The sequence below is a fragment of the Alosa sapidissima genome, chromosome 4 (genome assembly GCF_018492685.1).
Source record: "Alosa sapidissima isolate fAloSap1 chromosome 4, fAloSap1.pri, whole genome shotgun sequence".
Taxonomy (NCBI): Eukaryota; Metazoa; Chordata; class Actinopteri; order Clupeiformes; family Clupeidae; genus Alosa; species Alosa sapidissima.
The window spans coordinates 37,666,214-37,686,301 of NC_055960.1; the positions used below are offsets into that span (position 1 = coordinate 37,666,214).

At 45.7% G+C, this 20,088-nt stretch overlaps 1 protein-coding gene across 1 annotated transcript; it reads left to right on the top strand.

Moving 5' to 3' along the window:
* The first annotated feature begins 250 nt into the window (after positions 1 to 250).
* LOC121706629 (kinesin heavy chain-like) lies at positions 251 to 19,733 on the top strand. The gene is made up of 7 exons (XM_042088536.1): positions 251 to 257; positions 12,134 to 12,144; positions 16,229 to 16,445; positions 17,120 to 17,285; positions 18,081 to 18,157; positions 18,733 to 18,835; positions 19,570 to 19,733. The coding sequence occupies exons 3-6, from the start codon at positions 16,349 to 16,351 to the stop codon at positions 18,780 to 18,782; spliced, it is 390 nt and encodes a 129-aa protein (XP_041944470.1). The 5' UTR covers positions 251 to 257; positions 12,134 to 12,144; positions 16,229 to 16,348; the 3' UTR covers positions 18,783 to 18,835; positions 19,570 to 19,733.
* The last annotated feature ends 355 nt before the right edge of the window (positions 19,734 to 20,088 follow it).

The following is a 20,088-nucleotide window of genomic DNA, read 5'->3' on the forward strand; positions in this document are numbered from 1 at the left end:
AAGTCCATGGTGAAGCGCTGCCACCAGCTGGAGAACCTGCAGCTCCAGTGCCACCGCAAGATGGAGGAGACCGGCCGCGAGCTCTCCTCCTGCCACCTCCTCATCTCGCAGGTGTGTGTATGTGTGTGTGTGTTTGGGTCTGGGCAAATGGGACAGAGACAGCCTGGTCTACAATTACATTTACATGTCATCACGTTTACATTTACATTAGATTTATACATCTGTCTGATACTTTCACTTTTAGCAGCTTACAAATGGTCATACTTAGTATTCTGTATTTAGGCCTGTTATAGACCCTTTCAACAACAAAAACAAAAACAATGCTTGAACATTCTATTTAGTTCCCAATCTACTTCCTCTTGCATTAAGATAACATACAAGGATACAAGGATACAAGGAAGTTTATTGTCACATGCATATAGTTACTGGAAGTAAGAAATGCAGTGAAATTATGTCTGGTGTCAGCCTATTTGTGCATTAATGGGGGGGGGGGGGTAAAAAGTGCAGTAGAAGAGGGTTTAGTAGATTAAGTGGCAAGGGCTGCATAAAAAAGGTGGGGGAGGATTGGGATTGGGTGGGGGGCACCAACAAGGAGCACCCAAGAGCAACAGGGGCAAGGAAAAACTCCCCTTACCAAGGAAGAAACCTTGGGCAGATCCACGGCTCAAGGGGCTAACCCAACTGCCAGGGGTCTTGGTGTGTGTGTTGGGGGGATGACAGGGGAGATGGGATAGTGTGCTGTGTATGTGGGGAGAGGGCAGTGTGCAATATGTGTGTTGGAGAAGCTTCCTCATGAGACAATGTGCTGTGTATTGGGGGGGGGGGGCAGTGTGCTGTAAGTATGTTGGGGATGTGTGTTGGAGAAGCTTCCTGATGAAATAATGTGCTGTGTATGTAGGGGGGGGGGGGGGGGGCAGGGACTTATTGCAAGCAGAGTACTGTATGTAATGTATGTGAGTGATGACAGTGAAGATGTGTGTGTGGGCGGGAGGGGGAGTGGGGGCAGTGACTGTGTGTGTGTGTAGTGTGTAGGTGGGTAGGTGAGGCCTGAGGGAGCCTCCGATGCTCTTCAAGACTGCTTTGACACAACAGACTGGGAAATGTTTAAGCAGGCAGCCACTTACAACAACCGGACAGACATAGAAGAGTATACAGACACTGTAACCTCTTACATCACCAAGTGCATCGATGATGTGACCCACACAAAAGACATCATCACTCGGGCCAACTGGAAGCCATGGCTGACAGGGGATGTCCTCAGGCTGCTGAGGGCCAGAGACAAAGCCTACAGAGCTGGGGATGAAGCTGGCATGAGAACAGCGAGAGCCAACCTGTCCCGTGGCATCAAGGAAGCAAAAAAGGAATACACTCTCAAGATAACCACCCACTTCAAAGACAGCAGGAACGCACAAAGCCTATGGCAGGGCATTCAGGCCCTCACGGACTACAAGCCCGCGCCACAGAGCTGTGAGAGCAACATCCCTCTGCTCAACAACCTGAACCGCTTCTTTGCTCGCTTTGAAGCACAAAACAGCACCTGCCCACAGAAGACCCATCCCCCTCTACATGAGCAGCCCCTGTGCCTCTCTGCTGACAGCGTGAAGAGGACACTTGCTGCTATCAACACCCGTAAGGCAACAGGTCCAGACAACATCCCAGGTCGTTGCGCCTGAAGGACTGCGCAGGGGAGCTTAAGGATGTCTTCACAGACATCTTTAACACTTCCCTGAAGCAAGCCATCGTCCCATCATGTTTCAAAGCTGCCACCATCATACCTGTGCCGAAGAAAACTGCTCCATCCTGCTTCAATGACTACCGCCCTGTGGCACTGACACCCATCATCATGAAGTGCTTTGAGCGGCTTGTCATGTCACATATCAAAGCCCATTCTCCCCCCCCACCCTGGACCCCTTCCAGTTTGCATACCGAGCCAAGCGGTCTACAGAGGATGCAATCTGCTCTGCCCTCCACCCAGCCCTCACCCACCTGGAAAAAAGAGACTCATATGTGAGATTGCTGTTTATAGACTTCAGTTCTGCATTCAACACCATAATACCACAACAACTCATCTGCAAACTTGACAAACTGGGACTCAGTACCTACCTCTGCAACTGGCTACTGGACTTCCTCTGTCAGAGGCCTCAAGTAGTACGTGTTGGCAACAATACCTCAAGCAGCATCACACTGAGCACAGGGGCCCCCCCAAGGCTGCGTGCTCAGTCCGCTGCTCTTCACCCTGCTGACGCATGACTGCACTGCAACCTACAGCAACAATCACATAGTGAAATTTGCTGACGACACAACTCTGGTGGGTCTCATCACCAAGGGCGACGAGACTCAATACAGGTTGGAGGTCGACCATCTGACCACGTGGTGCAGGGACAACAACCTCCTGCTGAACGTCAGCAAGACCAAAGAGATTGTTGTTGACTTCCGGAGAGGTCACACCCAACACCTGCCACTGACCATCGACGGTGCTGTGGTGGAGAGAGCGAGCAGCACCAAATTCCTGGGGGTGCACATCAGCGAAGACCTCTCCTGGACCACCAACACTGCATCACTGGCGAAGAGAGCTCAGCGCCGCCTGTACTTCCTGCGGAAACTCAGGCGAGCAAGTGCTCCACCAGCCATCATGACCACATTCTACCGAGGCACCATTGAGAGCATCCTCTCCAGCTGTATCGCTGTGTGGGGCGGAAGCTGCACTGAATACAACAGAAAGCCCTGCAGCGCATAGTGAACACAGCTGGAAGGATATTGGTGCTTCCACTCCCCTCCCTGAAGGACATTTACACCACCCACCTCACCCGCAAGGCGACCAAAAATTGTGAGTGATGCAAGTCACCCCGCTCACAATCTGTTCGATCTACTGCCCTCTGGGAAGAGGTACAGAAGCCTGCGCTCCCGCACTACCAGACTCACCAACAGCTTCATACACCAAGCTGTAAGGATGCTGAACTCTCTCCCTCCTCTCCCCCCTCCACCCTCAGCTACATAACATCCTGGACATTGGACCCAAAATGGCCGCGTGCACTACTCCACTTGCACACTTGCACACTTGTACACTTTACAACTTGTTGTTGTTGTCCTGAAAACACAACACTTCTGCTGCTCTTACATAACTTGCACCACTATGTCACTTTCTTTCTTACTTAGGTCAAACAGAACCACCCAAGCCTTTATTGGCCTGACTTTGCACTAGTATTTTATTGACTGTCTATGCACAATTTAAACCAAATTTTGCTGCTCTTATTTTTTTTTCATTATTATATGTGCCCTCTTATTTACTTACTTTTTTGTTTACTTGAATGTTATGTTTGTCTGTGGACTTAAATTGGTAAAATATGTCTTGTCTTCACCGTGGGATAGAGAGAAACGTAATTTCGATCTCTTTGTATGTCTGGAACATGTGAAGAAATTGACAATAAAGCTGACTTTGACTTTGACTTTGACTTTGAGGTGGGGGCAGTGTGCTGTAAGTATGTAGAGGATGTGTGTTGGAGAAGATCCTGAAGACAATGTGCTGTGTATGTGGGGGGGGGGGGGGGCAGTGTGCAGCAAGTATGTAGAGGAGGCTTACTGTAGCAAGCCAGTGTGCTGTATGTATGTGAAGTGAAGGGGGGTGGGGGGGCAGAAAGGCTAGGCAATCAACGACATGGGTAGATGGAGGAGAAATCAAAAATAATAAATAAAAAGTGTGCAAAAGTTGGAGAAAGTCAGATATGTGTGTGTGTGTGTGTGTGTGTTGTGTGTGTGTGTGTGTGTGTGTGTGTTTTGACATGTGATGAAATAAGAAAATAAATAAAAGGTCTGTGCATAGGGAGAGGGATGTAAAAGTGCTAAAAGTCTTGTAGGTGTGTGTGGGTGTGTGTGTGTGTGTGTGTGTGGGGGGGGTCATGAGTGCTGAGGAGTGAATGAGTGCAAAGTCAGTATAGTGTGAGTTCAGAGTTGGGAAATGTTTGAGAGTGCTAAAACTATGAAACTAACTAAAAAAATATGGAATGTTAAAACGGAAGCCTTGTGGGGCCAACTATGTAAGGGAATAATGGACGACACGGTGGTCTGTTCACAGAAGTTAATGCACGGTCGAGGTTGTAAAACGGCCCCGACGCGAAGCGGAGGTTTAAACCTCGTAAGTGCATTAACTTCTGTGAACAGACCACCGTGGAGTCCATTATCCCGCTTATTCCACTGTTGCCACTTGCGTTGTGTTCATTTCCTGTTACAATTTAAACGCTTTAATCGCTAAAACTGTCTTGTTTGTACAACTAATTTCTTCCGACACATATCAACTGTAATTTCTCAACTTGCAGGACAAACTGCCGTTACTAGTTCTAAATGGATGGTTGCTACGGCCAAAGGCCAGTCGTTAGTTCTATCTCTCCCGTTGTCAAGCGGGCGTATCCCAAGATTCTGATGAACTTTAGCTTTGAAACATCGCTATTTTACTTAGCCTGCTGTCATCCATCTAGCTAAAAGCCACCTCCGTCATATGCTATAATGTTGCCATGTTTTGAACGTCTGCATTTTACAGCTCGGATGCAACGTGACAGTTCATTTAAACTTCACAACGAGTTCGGCGAATTAATATACAAGTGTAATACGGCCAAAAAAATGGATCTACTTCATAGGTGTGCAAATAACATACGGTTAATGGTCGTATGTAGGACAATGGGAAATTCAACCTAGCAGTGGAATAAGATGCTGATAATGGAACTCTCCTGAAAGGGTCTATACATCTACTTGTCTAGGCAGAGGGAGAGTGTAACTGGGCATTTGCTGCTGAGTTTGCGGTGGGGTTCTGTCTTGGTCAGTCAGAACTATACTATTCCAAGGCCCTCGATATGGCTCTGATATCAAAGTTAGAGTTATTTTAAATCAGTTCAGTTATCATGGCATCCAGTATTCATACTGCATTTCGTTGTCTCTGTACTTGTACTCTGCACAATGACAATAAAGTTGAATCTAATCCAAGTACTGTAACTTTCCAGGCAATAGTAAGGTTGCCAAGACAGTGCTGTAGTTGCAGTTTATGGCCCCTTACAGCAAATAACTTTGACAAAATTTGGGAAAGATTCTTGAAAGATTGAAGTCTGTTAACTAATGCCCCCCATTCAAGGTTTACACAAAAGACTACAATCTTTCAAGAATCTTTCCCAAATCTTGTCAGAGTTGTTTGGTGTAAGGAGGCCCTTAGCTCTCTCGAACCCTCAAGAAATTTCCACTCGAGAAGCTAACGGCTACAGCTCTTTGGCTTGAGAGTCAGTCCTGTTGACCCGACCGTTAAATCAGACCCTGGAGAGACGCCTCAGGTCCAGCAGCACTGACACAGCCCATATGGCAGCAGCAGCAGAGCCCAAGGCTGCAACACCTGCTGCAGCTTATATAGTGTATATACTACTGCAACAGCTGCCCATACCTTATATAGTATACTACATAGTGTATATACTACTGCAACAGCTGCCCATACCTTATATAGTATACTACATAGTGTATACAGCTTCCCATACCTTATATAGTATACTACATAGTGTATATACTACTGCTACAGCTTCCCATACCTTATATAGTATACTACATAGTACTACTGCTACAGCTGCCCATACCTTATATAGTATACTACATAGTGTATATACTACTGCTACAGCTGCCCATACCTTATATAGTATACTACATAGTGTATATACTACTGCTACAGCTTCCCATACCTTATATAGTATACTACATAGTATATATACTACTGCTATACCTTATATAGTATACTACATAGTGTATATACTACTGCTACAGCTTCCCATACCAAGAGGAGGCTCATAGCTCACACGACCTGCAATGTTGCCATGTTCTGTGGAGCGAGATAAAAACACTCAAGTCTCACACACTCAAGTCTCACACACTGATTCTGAGACACACAATTAACAGATCTCACTGCACTAAAACGAGCGCACAAATGTTGTATTGGTCAAAGAATAACCAAACAAATAAATTCATTTAAGCTACAGTACTAACGCACACCTTACTTCCTGCCCGATGTATTGACACCTTAAAGTGCCTGTAGAGATCACAGCCTGCCAGAGATTGACTGAAACAAAGTAAGATTGAACTGTGAAGAATGGAATAATAACTTACAGTACACTTAAACTGATTTTAAATTAATGTCATATCGACAATTATACTCATGAACTCACTTTTTCATGAACATGACCTAAAAAAGCCCTAGCCACTTTGGGATTGATTATTAAGTAAGAGACCGTGAAATTGTGAGCTAGATGACAAACATAGTCCTGGCAAACATGGCAGACAATGGCAGAAATAATTTTTGCCAATGAACATGTCTAATGTGTTATGTGTTCTCTTATCACCCGGAGAGGCCCAATACCAAATACAAGTGCTCCTACAGAAAAAAATGTAGTGTGATCATTGATATGCATATGTCATACTCTGCATGAGTTTATGGCGGTAAGATGCCCAAGGTACGGCACATGCAGTAGGAGACACGTCTGTTACCATGACAACTGTCAACATTCTGTCTGTGTTTGAATATTTCCAATATTTACTTAGCAATGCTCATAAAGCATTTTGATACAGTCATTTCCTGTGTATTCGCCGCATTGTGTATAAACCGCAGGACAGTGTTTTATGCAAGTTAAAAAAAAGCAAAACCATATTAATAACATATTTACTGCCCCATGTATTAACCTCATAGCTGAAGACATTTGCAAAATCAATCAAACTAATTTTTTTAGTATTTGAGTGTATACACTAACAAATAGTATTGGGAAATAACACTAGTTTTCAAAGTGTTTCTGGAGTGTCTGATGTTTGTGTTGTGTTTGTGTTACAGAGACTGTAGGGGGCGTGTCCAAGAAGGACAGCCTGATGGATATGGAAGAGTCTGGCGATGTCAAGGTAACTACGGCAACAGTACAGGTGTATCAGCACAGCAGTAGGCATGTTTCTGGTTGAGGTAGACTCTTGATGGTGCGGTGTGTTAACGTTGTCATATCCCGTGGCAGCGGGTGCTGGAGCAGCAGATGGAGTCTCGTCGCGAGTCGCATCACAAGTAACTGGGCCGCCTGCGCGACGAGATCAACCAGAAGCAGAAGATCATCGACAACCTCGCCGAGTGTGTGACACTTTTTCACTCTATCACTCACTCACTGTATCACTCACTCACTCTATCACTCACTCACTGTATCACTCACTCACTCTATCACTCACTCACTGTATCACTCACTCACTCTATCACTCACTCACTGTATCAGTCACTCGCTCTTTGCTCGCTTGCTCTTGCGTGCTCTCTCGCTCTCTCTTTCCATTCCCTATGGGCTACTCGCACTAAAGGCTCTAATACGCTCGTTTCTTTTCCAGTGGAGCCAGGTGTGTTGGAACCTGCCGCTATTGTTAATGTGTTAGTGTCTCTACACGGACCCCATTGGATGTTGCACCTAGTAAATCAGCATGTTACGATAAAGAAGGATTTATTCAAGTTAAAATTTGTATTATTGGGCAAACAAGATATTCAGTGTCGGAGTGAAGATGTTATGAGCAGAATATAACAGCAGATGCCGTTATAACACAGTTAACACTCCAGCGGAAACAAAGCGGCCGTATTAACAGCCTTCTCGTACTAAAGTAGCCCATTTCTCTCTCTCACTCTCTTTCCGTTCCCTAATTGTCTCTCTCTCACTCTCTCTCTCTTTCCCCCCTTTCTCTCACTCCATCACAGCCAAATGCTGCTCATCCTCCTCTGTCACCTTCTCCCCCTGTGGAGTGGTGCTTTTGTTCCAGTCTTTCTCTCACTCTGTTCTCTTTATCTCTTTGTCTTCCTCCCACATCTCTTCCTCGGTTGCTCATATTCACATAATTGCTTTCCTCAAAATATGTTTGAAGCCCCAGGCACTCTTACCCAACACGCTTACATTATACATCCAGTGCTCTGACTGAATGCTCAGTTCCCCTCTCTCTCTCTTATCCCTCTCTCATCCCTTTCTCGCATTCCTCTTTATCTCATCCCCTTCTCCCTCCCTCTCACTCTCTCATCCCTATCTCTCTCATTTCTCTCTCTCCTCCCTTTCTCCCTCTCCCTCTCTCTCACTTTCTCATTCTCATTCCCTCTCTCCCTCTCATCGATCTCTCCCTCTCTCTCTTTCTCTCTCATCCCTCTCTCTCTCTTTATCCGTCTCTCTAATTGTCCTCCTGCTCTCCTCTTCTTCTCATTGTTGATTCCTCCAGAGGCCATTACTGCAGCACAGCCCTTATTACAGTAAATCCTGCTGCTACTTCTGCACGCGTCCATGTGGGGCCCCTCTCTCCTCTCCTCTCCTCTCCTCTCTCTCCTCTCCTCTCTCTTTCCTCTCCTCTCTCTTTCCTCTCCTCTCCTCTCCTCTCTCTCCTCTGCTCTCCTCTCTCTCCTCTCTCTTTCCTCTCCTCTCTCTCCTCTCCTCTCCTCTCTCTCCTCTTTTTTGGGCCTTCAGCTCATCTATCCTTTTTCATAACATCATCTTCTTTCCGACTTATCGCTGTAAATTCTCTTACATCAGAAACTGTCTCCCTTGAGCGCTGGCATTCGGTGAAAACAGCATTCCCAGACAGACGCTTGCCTCCAAACTACCCAACAAACGCAGCGTATCTTTTCAGAGCGTGTTTCATTCGGCTGATGAGTGTTTAATGAATCTCCTCTTCTTCCTCTCCTCTTCTTCCTCTCCTCTTCTTCCTCTCCTCTTCTTCCCCCTACTCACCCTCCACGCTGGCTGGGCCTTCGGGGCTGTGTGTGTGTGTGTGTGTGTGTGTGTGTGTGTGTGTGTGTGTATCTGTGCTGTGTGTGTGTGTGTGTGTGTGTACCTGTGCTGTGTGTGTGTGTGTGTGTGTGTATGTACCTGTGCTGTGTGTGTGTGTGTGTGTGTGTACCTGTGCTGTGTGTGTGTGTGTGTGTGTGTACCTGTGCTGTGTGTGTGTGTGTGTGTGTGTGTGTGTGTGTGTGTGTATCTGTGCTGTGTGTGTGTGTGTGTATCTGTGCTGTGTGTGTGTGTGTGTATCTGTGCTGTGTGTGTGTGTGTGTATCTGTGCTGTGTGTGTGTGTATGTACCTGTGCTGTGTGTGTGTGTGTGTATCTGTGCTGTGTGTGCTGTGTGTGTGTATGTACCTGTGCTGTGTGTGTGTGTACCTGTGCTGTGTGTGTGTGTGTGTATCTGTGCTGTGTGTGTGTGTGTGTGTGTGTGTGTGTGTGTGTGTGTGTGTGTGTGTGTGTGTGTGTGTGTGTGTGTACGGGGATCAAAGTCAGCCCGCAACTGCTCTTGGTTGCGGCTGATTAATGCACAGGTACACACAAACACACACACACACACACACACACACGCGCACGCACACACGCGCGCGCACGCACGCACGCACGCGCACTCACACACACTTACTCGCGCACGCACGCACGCACGCTTGCACTCACACGCACACTCACTCGCGCACACTCACAAACTCCTAAAGCACGCACACACTCACACGCACACGCACGCACGCGCGCACGCACACACACATTCACACTCACACACACACTCACACACACACACACACACACACTCACGCACGCACACACTCACACGCACACGCACGCACACACTCGCACGCACGCACGCACACACTCACTTGCGCACGCACGCGCACTCACACGCACGCACGCGCACTCACACACACTCACATGCGCACGCACGCACGCACACACCCACGCACGCACGCACACACTCTGTAAATACTGTACATACGTATAATAAAATGAGAAATAAATGACAAATACCACTGAGAAAAATATATTGATGCAATTATTTACATACTGAATTCGTTTGACTAATTCAATTAATTATTTGGTTAGATATACTGAAAATATATTTTTTCATAGTCATATTTCATTTAAAGGGAAAGTTTCCCAAACTCCTAAAGGGAAAGCTCTCCTAACATGGCCTTTTCAGAACACTGAGATTAAATCATTATTCATGACCTTGTTCCTGCTGTCGTGTGCACTGAAAATTGCATCACTCAGATCTTCGCAGCTCTGTAATGGAATATTGATGGTAAAGATAACCAGTTTTTTTTGCTCTGCTCTCTGTTAGATTTCTCCATGAACGCAACGAGCAGTCTAGGCAGGATCTCAAGGGGCTGGAGGAGACTGTTGTAAGTGTGCATTCCACATTTCCAACCGTCCATTAGACACCTCACCATAAAGAAAAACATGGTTAATGAGCCATATTATCTGTATATATTTATTTTTTGCTATGATGATTGAAATATTGGGTTGTCATATTAGGACATCCTACACGTACTGTAGTTTCAGGCTAAGGTTTCCATATCAGTTCTCTGGACAGTGGTGTTAAGTTACAACACATGCAATTTTTGACAAGCAGTACTGTAAAGAAAGTGCCTTACATTTTCCTTTATGAAAAGGTTCACAGGTTCACATCGCCACATGTGTTAGAAAGCATTCGTTTACCTTCATGACAGCTTTGCCCAATATTTGCATCATCACAAGCTTCACTTAGAATGCTTTTCAATTACAGTTTTTCCCAGTCGCTTTGGTGCATTTCTCAAATCATCATTAACATTTGCACAACAGTTAGTGCATTTTTAAAAACAAATAGTGCAAACTGCACCGCATAGTGGATTACCTGCAAAAGTGTGTATCTTGCTCAAAATGCTTTGTTAATGCCTCAAAAGCAAATATTGATACCAAGAACAGTCGGAGCAAATCGAATGTCAGAACGCCTGACGCCATTGTTTACAGTTTACTCTGTAAGTATAAATAATGAACAATGTGCAAGGCAGCACTATTTTCTATTTCGAAACTACAGTTAAAAAGTTATTATTACAACATTATTGTGTGTGGAGGGGGTTGATTGCAAGACAGTGGATGTGTTTCTACGTTTTTTCTTTTGACAGACGACATTGTGACCGTATAAAACAAAGGCCTTTACAGCATTGTGTAAAATGAAAAATGTCTGTCAGGTCACTTACATTTATATATGCTAGACAGACTATGGAAACTAGTTATGACAGCTAGTTCAACACATTTGCATGTAAGGACAGAAGCGATGAAATCAGGCCAATTTGTTTTATGGGGTACTATTCAGCAGGGAACCAGTATAGTGCACTATAGTGACCAACATGACATTCACAAATGAAAATAAAAACAGCAGACATTTGTACAGAATCAGTTGCATGGATGTACTAAAGCATTGCTATTTGTTCAACATGGCGAGAAACTGCTTTGATGAAGTGATAAGATGATGGAGCAAACAGTTTTGAGAATTTCATGAGTAAAAGAAAAGTAGCCAACATGTATGGTTACACCTAAGGACAGTAGCCAACATGTATGGTCACACCTAAGGACAGTAGGCAACATGTATGGTCACACCTAAGGACAGTAGCCAACATGTATGGTCACACCTAAGGACAGTAGCCAACATGTATGGTCACACCTAAGGACAGTAGGCAACATGTATGGTCACACCTAAGGACAGTAGGCAACATGTATGGTCACACCTAAGGACAGTAGCCAACATGTATGGTCACACCTAAGGACCGTTGGATAGTCACTCCGGAGTTTTCTTTGCTTAACTTTTGTTCTACAATGTAAAAACAGTCAGAAGAAAGAAAAATAAAGAAAAAGAGAAATTAGTCAGTATGCCCAAACTTTTGACAGGCGCTGTACATTAATGAAATCTGTCCATTTTGTATATTGAGAAACCTTGATAGCTCTCACTGAAATCTGTGTACAAGGTAGAACCCTTGGTAGAACATGGTGGATTATGCTTCTTCTTAATTATGCTTCGAGGATCCTGCTGCTATTGGATTTGTCCCCAGTTTTAACACAGTCCTCTCATCTTCCCCTAAAGGCCCGCGAACTCCAGACCCTGCACAACCTTAGGAAGCTGTTTGTTCAAGACCTCACGACGCGGGTTAAACGAGTAAGTGTGTCAGAGGGAGAGGGAAACTTGCTTGAGTACTTGATACTTTCTCTCCCGGTCTGAGACCGCTCTCTGACAAATCCCTCTTCCTGTGTCTCCAGAGCTCCGAATTGGATCCTGATGATAGTGGGGGGTCTTCCACCCAGAAACAGAAGATTTCCTTTCTTGAAAACAACAAGTTCACAAACAGGTCAGCGAATTTTGCAATCTGTGTTGTGGGTAGAGACTGCACTGTTAACTAAGAGATGTGTTGTTCAGTGATCCAAAGATAATCCCAAAATGTTCCAATGCAAAGCTGTGTGTGTGTGTGTGTGTGTGTGTGTGTGTGCGAGGGGTGGGGCGTGTGTGATCATTTGCCTGTTTAGTTACTGTCTGCCACTAAAGAGATCATTATTCTGGCCAATCTGGGGTCTCCGCCTGTTGGTCTGCCTCTCCTCTCCCCCTCGTTCCTCCTCTCTCCTCCACTCCCCCTTTCCTCTCCTCTCCTCCCATCCTCTCTTTCCACTCCCCCTTTCTTCTCCCCCCCCCTCTGTCTTCTCCCCCCCCCCCCTCTCTCCTCTCCTCTCCTCTCCGCTCCTGCTCTCTCCTCCTCTCCTCTCCTCTCTCTGCTCCATCTGTCAGAGAGGAGGTGCAGTTGCTCATTATGTGTCCCCACTGTCTGTGTCGCCGACGCTCAGGTCTCTTTATGTCTCATTCAGGCCTCCTCCACCAGGGGGCAGAGCACAGCTCAGGTCTCTTTATGTCTCATTCAGGCCTCCTCCACCAGGGGGCAGAGCACAGCTCAGGTCTCTTTATGTCTCATTCAGGCCTCCTCCACCAGGGGGCAGAGCACAGCTCAGGTCTCTTTATGTCTCATTCAGGCCTCCTCCACCAGGGGGCAGAGCACAGCTCAGGTCTCTTTATGTCTCATTCAGGCCTCCTCCACCAGGGGGCAGAGCACAGCTCAGGTCTCTTTATGTCTCATTCAGGCCTCCTCCACCAGGGGGCAAAGCACAGCTCAGCCTCAGACTAAACAGCCGCTAAATGACAGGCGTGCACAGAACCAGCTCCCTGTGATGAGCAGGCTTTATATTACACAAGCAGCAGCCGGTCCCAGGAACACTGAACTGTGTTGTGCCATGGCTCGCATACATCCATATATCTGTTGGGAGCAGGTCATGGAACTTCCCGCCACCTCATGTGCTAGCCAATATGTCCGTTCCCAGAACCCCACGGGTCTCCATAATCATTTCAGAGGAGATGAGGGAAAACAGAGGACACACTCAGCATTTCCAGTGCGTAGTGATATTCCAGGCACTGAATGAAAGATCCCCGGAAAAACAAGCTGAAATAGTTTCAAGGTGTTAAATATGTATTTTTGGTGGAGTCTGTTCCCACTCGTAACTGGGGTTTCCCATCAGGGTTTAGAGATATGAACTGAAAAGAATAGATTTGATATTTTATCACTGCACAGAATAACCCAGATGGAACCTTGATAAAGGCTGTTAGCTGAAACATCGGCCTTTAAATATATCAGGAGATCAGAGTGTGTGGCTCATAGATATATATATATGGCATCTATGTATATATATCTATCGTGTGGCTACTCTGGCTTTAATGTGATAACCTCCTGACCATCACCTCTACTTGAGCGTGCATTCCTCCTCCACACTGATGCACAATAGGATAACAACATACAGGAGTGGTTAGGTGGTTATATTTTTAAGAAGAGGTACACCATCCTTATAAGGGTGTGGTCCAGCATTGTGTCCATTCATCATTGTGCAGCGCTAGCTACACAAACACCATTAGCGTGCTAGTTTCCCCTTATTTCCAGTGGGCAGGGCCAAACGGCGACGTTGTCATCAATCATGGCGGTCACCGCCACAGAGCTGGTAATTCTAGCCGAGTGGGGCTCAGCGGGCACTGGGGCTGCTGCAGCACACAGAGAGAGATGCCAGCGCAGAGAGGTGTGCCCTGGCGCACAGCGGCTGGCCTGCCTCAGACAAATTAAGTGGAATGAATTGCAGATAGGCGCTTGTCCATTCATCACCACACATATACACACACACACACACACACACACACACACACACACACACACACACACATAGACACAGACACAGATACAGACACACAGGACATATATGTATTGCACACAGTACTTTTACACCCTCCCACACAGACAGTTGCTCACACACAGAAACACGCACACACACACACACACAGGCACACAGGACATATACGTACTGTATTGCACACAGTACTTTTACAACCTCCCACACAGACAGTTGCTCACACACACACACACACACACACACACACACACGCAGATTCTTGCAGTCTTTCTCACCCTTTACTGGCTTCCTCTCCCCCCCCCCCCCCAGTCCTTCTCCCAAAAGCCCATTTCTGCAGCCTGTCACTGTGATAGTGGGCAGAGTTACAAAACTGCAGACTAGAGCACACACACACACACACACATACACACACACACACACACACACACAAATATCACACACACACACACACTGGCACCAGACACCCTGCAAACGGGCACAGGATGGCATTCTCTTCCTGGCACCACAGACACCCTGCAAACGGGCACAGTTGAGCTCAGATCCTCAAGATGGGTTGGTCACACCCACTGATCTCATTTCAATAGTTACTTAATGAAGGCAGTTAAGTAGATTGAGATTGATTCTCATCATTGTCATCAATCTCAAGAAAAAAAATGCATAAATAATGTAGCTTGACAAGCATGTCAAGTAGATATCCATATATTTACATAAGCATATACACAGACACTTACAAATAGACATCTTTATCACATACACACACACACACACAAAAGTTCTGATTCTTACAAATATATAGGATTTCTCTTTTCAATCGGACCAACCCGTGGAGGCAGAAGCAAGTCTGCAATACTGCAGCAGCCTCCTCCTAAAAGCAGCAGCCTCCTCCTAAAAGCAGCAGCCTCCTCCTAAAAGCAGCAGCAGCCTCCATGGGGCCGTTAGAGGCTGCTAATGTGCTTACTCACTCAGGCAAGCAAAGAGAGAGACAGAGACAGAGAGAGAGACAGACAGAGAGAGAGACAGAGAGAGACAGACAGACAGAGAGAGAGAGACAGACAGAGACAGACAGACAGACAGAGAGACAGAGAGAGAGAGAGAGACAGACAGAGACAGACAGACAGACAGAGAGACAGACAGAGACAGACAGACAGACAGAGAGACAGAGAGAGAGAGAGAGACAGACAGAGACAGACAGACAGACAGAGAGACAGAGAGAGAGAGAGAGACAGAGAGAGACAGAAAGGCTCACGTGGAAATCAATAAATCCTCAGATCAAGGCTGGAGTGGATCTCATGTGTCCAGTGAGCAAATGCTGGATATAATAGTGGCTGTTGGCACAGGGCTCTTGGATCCTTCCAGAGTCCAATTCCCACTCTCTTCATTATCTGTTACAATGGCACGTGGGCTTCTTCTATGCCAATGCTCTCAGAGTTGAGAAAACATTTGGAGAGGATGGGAATGTCACGCCAGCAGTATGGTAATTCTGCCCTATATATGCAGGCACAAGGGACTACTGAGGCCTATATATGCAGGCACAAGGGACTACTGAGGCCTACAGGCACAAGGGACTACTGAGGCCTAGATATGCAGGCACAAGGGACTACTGAGGCACATGGGCTTTTTGTAGTTGTCGGAGGCAGGAAATATGAAAAATATTTGGGGTTTGACATCTGTCGCTCTCTCTCTAGTCTCTTTCTCTCTCTCCCTCCCTCTCTCTCTAGTCTCTTTCTCTCTGTCTCTCTCTGTCTTTCTGTTTCCTCACTTGAACACAACAGAGAGAAATCAGTCTGCTTCAGCTGAGCCATCAGTCATGCAAACGAATGCTGTCAAATCACAGCACAGGTGTTTGGTGTTAACCTGGCACTATTCTTTTTCACTTTTGCACTTTTGTTTTAACCTCTCTCTCTCTCTCTTAAAATGAAATCCATTTAAATTCTTGAAAGCTTTATTTACATTACCGGTACATATTTGCATTAATTATTCCCTACTAAGACTGATAACCTAAGTCTTGAACCGATATACAAATAAACAAACAAACAATAAATATTCACACAATTAGCAATACTGTTCGTCTTTGAGAATGATATGCATGAATGACCATAATGGCTATGGATTGCTCCTCACATCACATTTTTATTTTTATTTTTATCAGTGAAATGAAAAATCTCTCTCTCTCCCTTCTGCTACACCCCACCCTTCTCTCCTCCTCCCGTTAAACAGCTGGTACGTGACAATGCAGATCTGCGTTGTGAGCTTCCTAAACTGGAGAAACGTCTTCGGTCTACGGCGGAGCGAGTTAAGGCCTTGGAGGGTGCACTAAAGGAGGCCAAGGAGAGCGCCATGAGGGAGCGCCGGCGCTATCAGCAGGAGGCCCAGCGCATCAAGGACGTCATGAGGGTCCGCTACCCGCTCAGGCATCCCCACGCCGCACAGACCGGTGAGCCGGCCACGCCAGCGTCCAAATAAGATCACATCACGTAATACACAGTGTCTGATACACGTCTATGAAATGCACATAATGATATAATGCATGGATATTAAACAATAACCCTAAGGAAGTTAGAAGGATCCTATGAAGACACCACTTGTGAGGCCATTTTGTTATCAGACCCTGAACGTGACAGTATGGCATCTCAGTTTTGCCTGAATCCCACACTCTGTGGAGTGCTGTTAATATTGCAGGTTTCATATTATTTATGTACGTTGGTGCTGTATTTGAGACCTCATGAGACCCTGCGTCCTCGTATGAGGACATAACATTTAGGCTTTGTAGGACTTCCTACTTCAATATTCTGAATATATTTCTGTTGCCCTCATATCATGCCAGTTATTTGTACCAGTTAGTGGTAATAAAAGCACATTACACTGTATTGGGAAAAAACAAGATGGCGTCGATATCAACCTACATGTTTTATCAGCGGGCACACGACAACTGTCATCATGGTAGAGTACCGTTGTAATTTATGGGGTTGATACTTGTTTATTTATGCTTATAAAGCATGGCATACATTTTATTTTTTATTGTAACACATCAGGAAGCTTTTATCTTTTATGTCCCCATTTGAGGACATCGGGACTTAATGTTCTTTTCCTTTTTCCTTTCATGCGTAGCCAAGCCCGTTCGTCCTGGTCACTTCTCCGTTGCCTCTCCCACCAACCCACTGGTGATGCGCAACAGTGACCACCCCATCGCCCATAGCAACGTGCTGTTCCAGAACAGCCCCCAGGCCGGCCCCCAGCAGCAGCCCCCGAACCCCAGCACCACGCAGGAGATCACGTGAGTCCTGACCCCTGACCCCCGCTGGCCTGCATCTCTCTTTCTTTCTCTATCTCCATCTCCCCCCCTCTCTCTCTGTCTCTCTCTCTCTCTCTCTTCGGTGCCATGGAGACGCACTCTGCTGGCGATTAAGTGACTCAGCACATTGAGTTTGGCGATAGGTGACTTGGTACATTGAGTTTGGCGATAGGTGACTCGGCACATTGAGTTTGGCGAGAGGTGACTCAGCACATTAAGTTTGGTGAGAGGTGACTCAGCACATTGAGTTTGGCGACAGGTGACTCAGCACATTGAGTTTGGCGAGAGGTGTAGCTAATGAGGGCTGTCTGGGGGTGGCTCGTTGGGAGAAGCGCCACATGAGGGTACTGCTGCAATCCAATGCAGTGTCCTCTCTTAGGAGAGTCTCTGCAAGGGCCAGTCAAGGGCTCTTCGCCAATTTCGAGTCATTAGTGTCAGTGGGGAAATATGACAGTCTGCCCTCGATGCTTAACTCTGACTGAAGGCCTGATGATGAAACCGATTTTTCTAGAGAAACCAAGCTCATCTTACGGCAGAAAGGAACCTTATTTGGGGTAAACTGGAGGGAGAGCAGCACACAGACTGCTTAGGAAAGTGGAGTGTATCCAAATAGGACTTTATGTTAATGCCACCACCACAGCGAGAAACGCAGCAGTGCCTAATCCACCAGAAGGGAATTGGGAAGCGTCGGCATTCAATGCAAGTGTCATCGGCCTGCTCCCTCCCCTCGGCCTGAGTCCCTCTGTCTGAATGACTCTGTGTAATTCTCCCCACCAGGGCCCCAGTGGAGGTGAGCAATGCCACAGTCAACTCCTCAGAGACATCGGAGTCCCATCAGCTCAATGTGGCCAACGGTGAGCGCCGCGCCAAATCAATAGTCAGTTGGTAAACACAGCTAGAAGCTACAGTAGTGTTTGAGTTTAATGAGGCTAGCATATATAGAGCTCAATGTAGCACCCCGCAGTCACAGGTAGGGGGTGCTAAGTCACCCACCGTTCACACACAAAGCTTGATTTTTAAGATCAAGCTTATAGGAAATAATGTATTTTCTGTAAAATATTCATATAAAATACAGTGTGCTTACAGTGGCTATAAGAAGAGGTGTGTCTGATTAGTCCCATATAGGATAACTATTCTGCATTGGTTTGGAGTCACTAGGTCATATGATGTCAAAGCTATATGAAGGTAATTCAGAAGGTACTTTATAGACGGTCCCTATATGGTGGTTTAGATTAGAACAATAACCGTGCTTGTCTAGTGTATTTAGCCTTGAGTTGAATATGTGGCGGAAGAACCAGGTGGATAGACTTTTTAAAGTAATTTATTTAACATAATTACAGAGGGCCGCTTTTCCATGTATTGGTGTTGCATTAATCCCATATACATTGTTTGGCCATCCTTTTCAACTCTTATTTCCTTGAAATCCCAGAAACCCAAAAATCACAACTTCCACTGCATCTCTATGGGACTGTGAGCTGAAGATCTTCCCGAGCCTTCTTTGAATCAAAGAAAGACATGACCAATCCCAAGAGGTACATATTATCTTCTAAAATAAATTCTGCGATGAGCTAAAGTTAATAATTCTTGTCTTGTTCAGCAGGATAATCTTCACTTGTATTGTAAGTGTATGTTTTAAAGCAGTGGTTCCCAGCCTGCCCCACTAGGGGTCACCAGAGATTGCAGGGGGTCCGCACAATGCTGCCTGGGCTGAGGTTGTAAGGTTACCAAAATTATATTTGCACACATTAAATGTATAAAATCCCAATAACACACCAAATTGGATAATCAAAATTCTGTATAATCCTAATTAAAACATAGGTTTGTTCCACATTTAAATTCATGTAGCTATGTATTACCTCTGACCTCTGAACTTATACGTTTGTAATTAATCACTTTATTCTTTTTGTGTGTGTATGCGGGTAGGAGTTTGGGTAGGGGGCCCTGGCTTGTCTTAGACACAGGCAAGGGGGCCTTCAAGGAAAAAAGGTTGGGAAACACTGTTTTAAAGGGCTCTCTGGCTTGTATTCAGAAGACTTGAGATAACTAACTATATTTTTCCTCCCCATTGTCTTGGCCATTGTAGACTGCATCATTGGACCTTTGGACACAGCCATGCCTTGCCTTGTAATATTGCCCATGTTCTTTTAAATCTTGGAGTTCCTTCCGCTCTCACCTCTCAAGATAACACCCAGAAGCTAAATCCCTCAACTCACATTGTCTTTCATTTACCTGTCCAACAAAAATAGTTTATTCATTATTGTTCCAGGACCCAAGTACTGCTGCAGTGAGGAAGAGAGATGCCACTCTGAGATGCCTCTTTGAGTATATGGGAGAGAGTGGACAGGAGCTCATCTCTGACTACTGTGTAAGTATTGTCTCAAAGCGAGTTTGGGTCAGTCTGGTGAACAGGTTTAAATTGCGCTGACTGTGAAGGGGAACTGACTGAACCAGCAAGGTAGAGGTGGAGTATTTGTTTTTCATCAACAAATGAGATTGTTTGTCTTAATTACTTTATCTTTTATCTCAAAGGGGGCTGCAGAGACCACTTTTCGTGAGGATCTAAAAATGAAGAATATGAGCATCTATGTCTGTCGTGAGCTGGAAGCAGTAAGAATCATCATTGAGGGAATACCAGTCGTTACCCATCTTGGAAATCTGGCCAAAGCATGCTGTTTGCTGCTTGGGTTGACATATGCACTTACTTGAGTATCCATCCAAGCTTTTTAAAACATTTGAGGTGTTCCAAAGACTTTTCGTGGGACTTGACACATTGCGCTCAAAACCA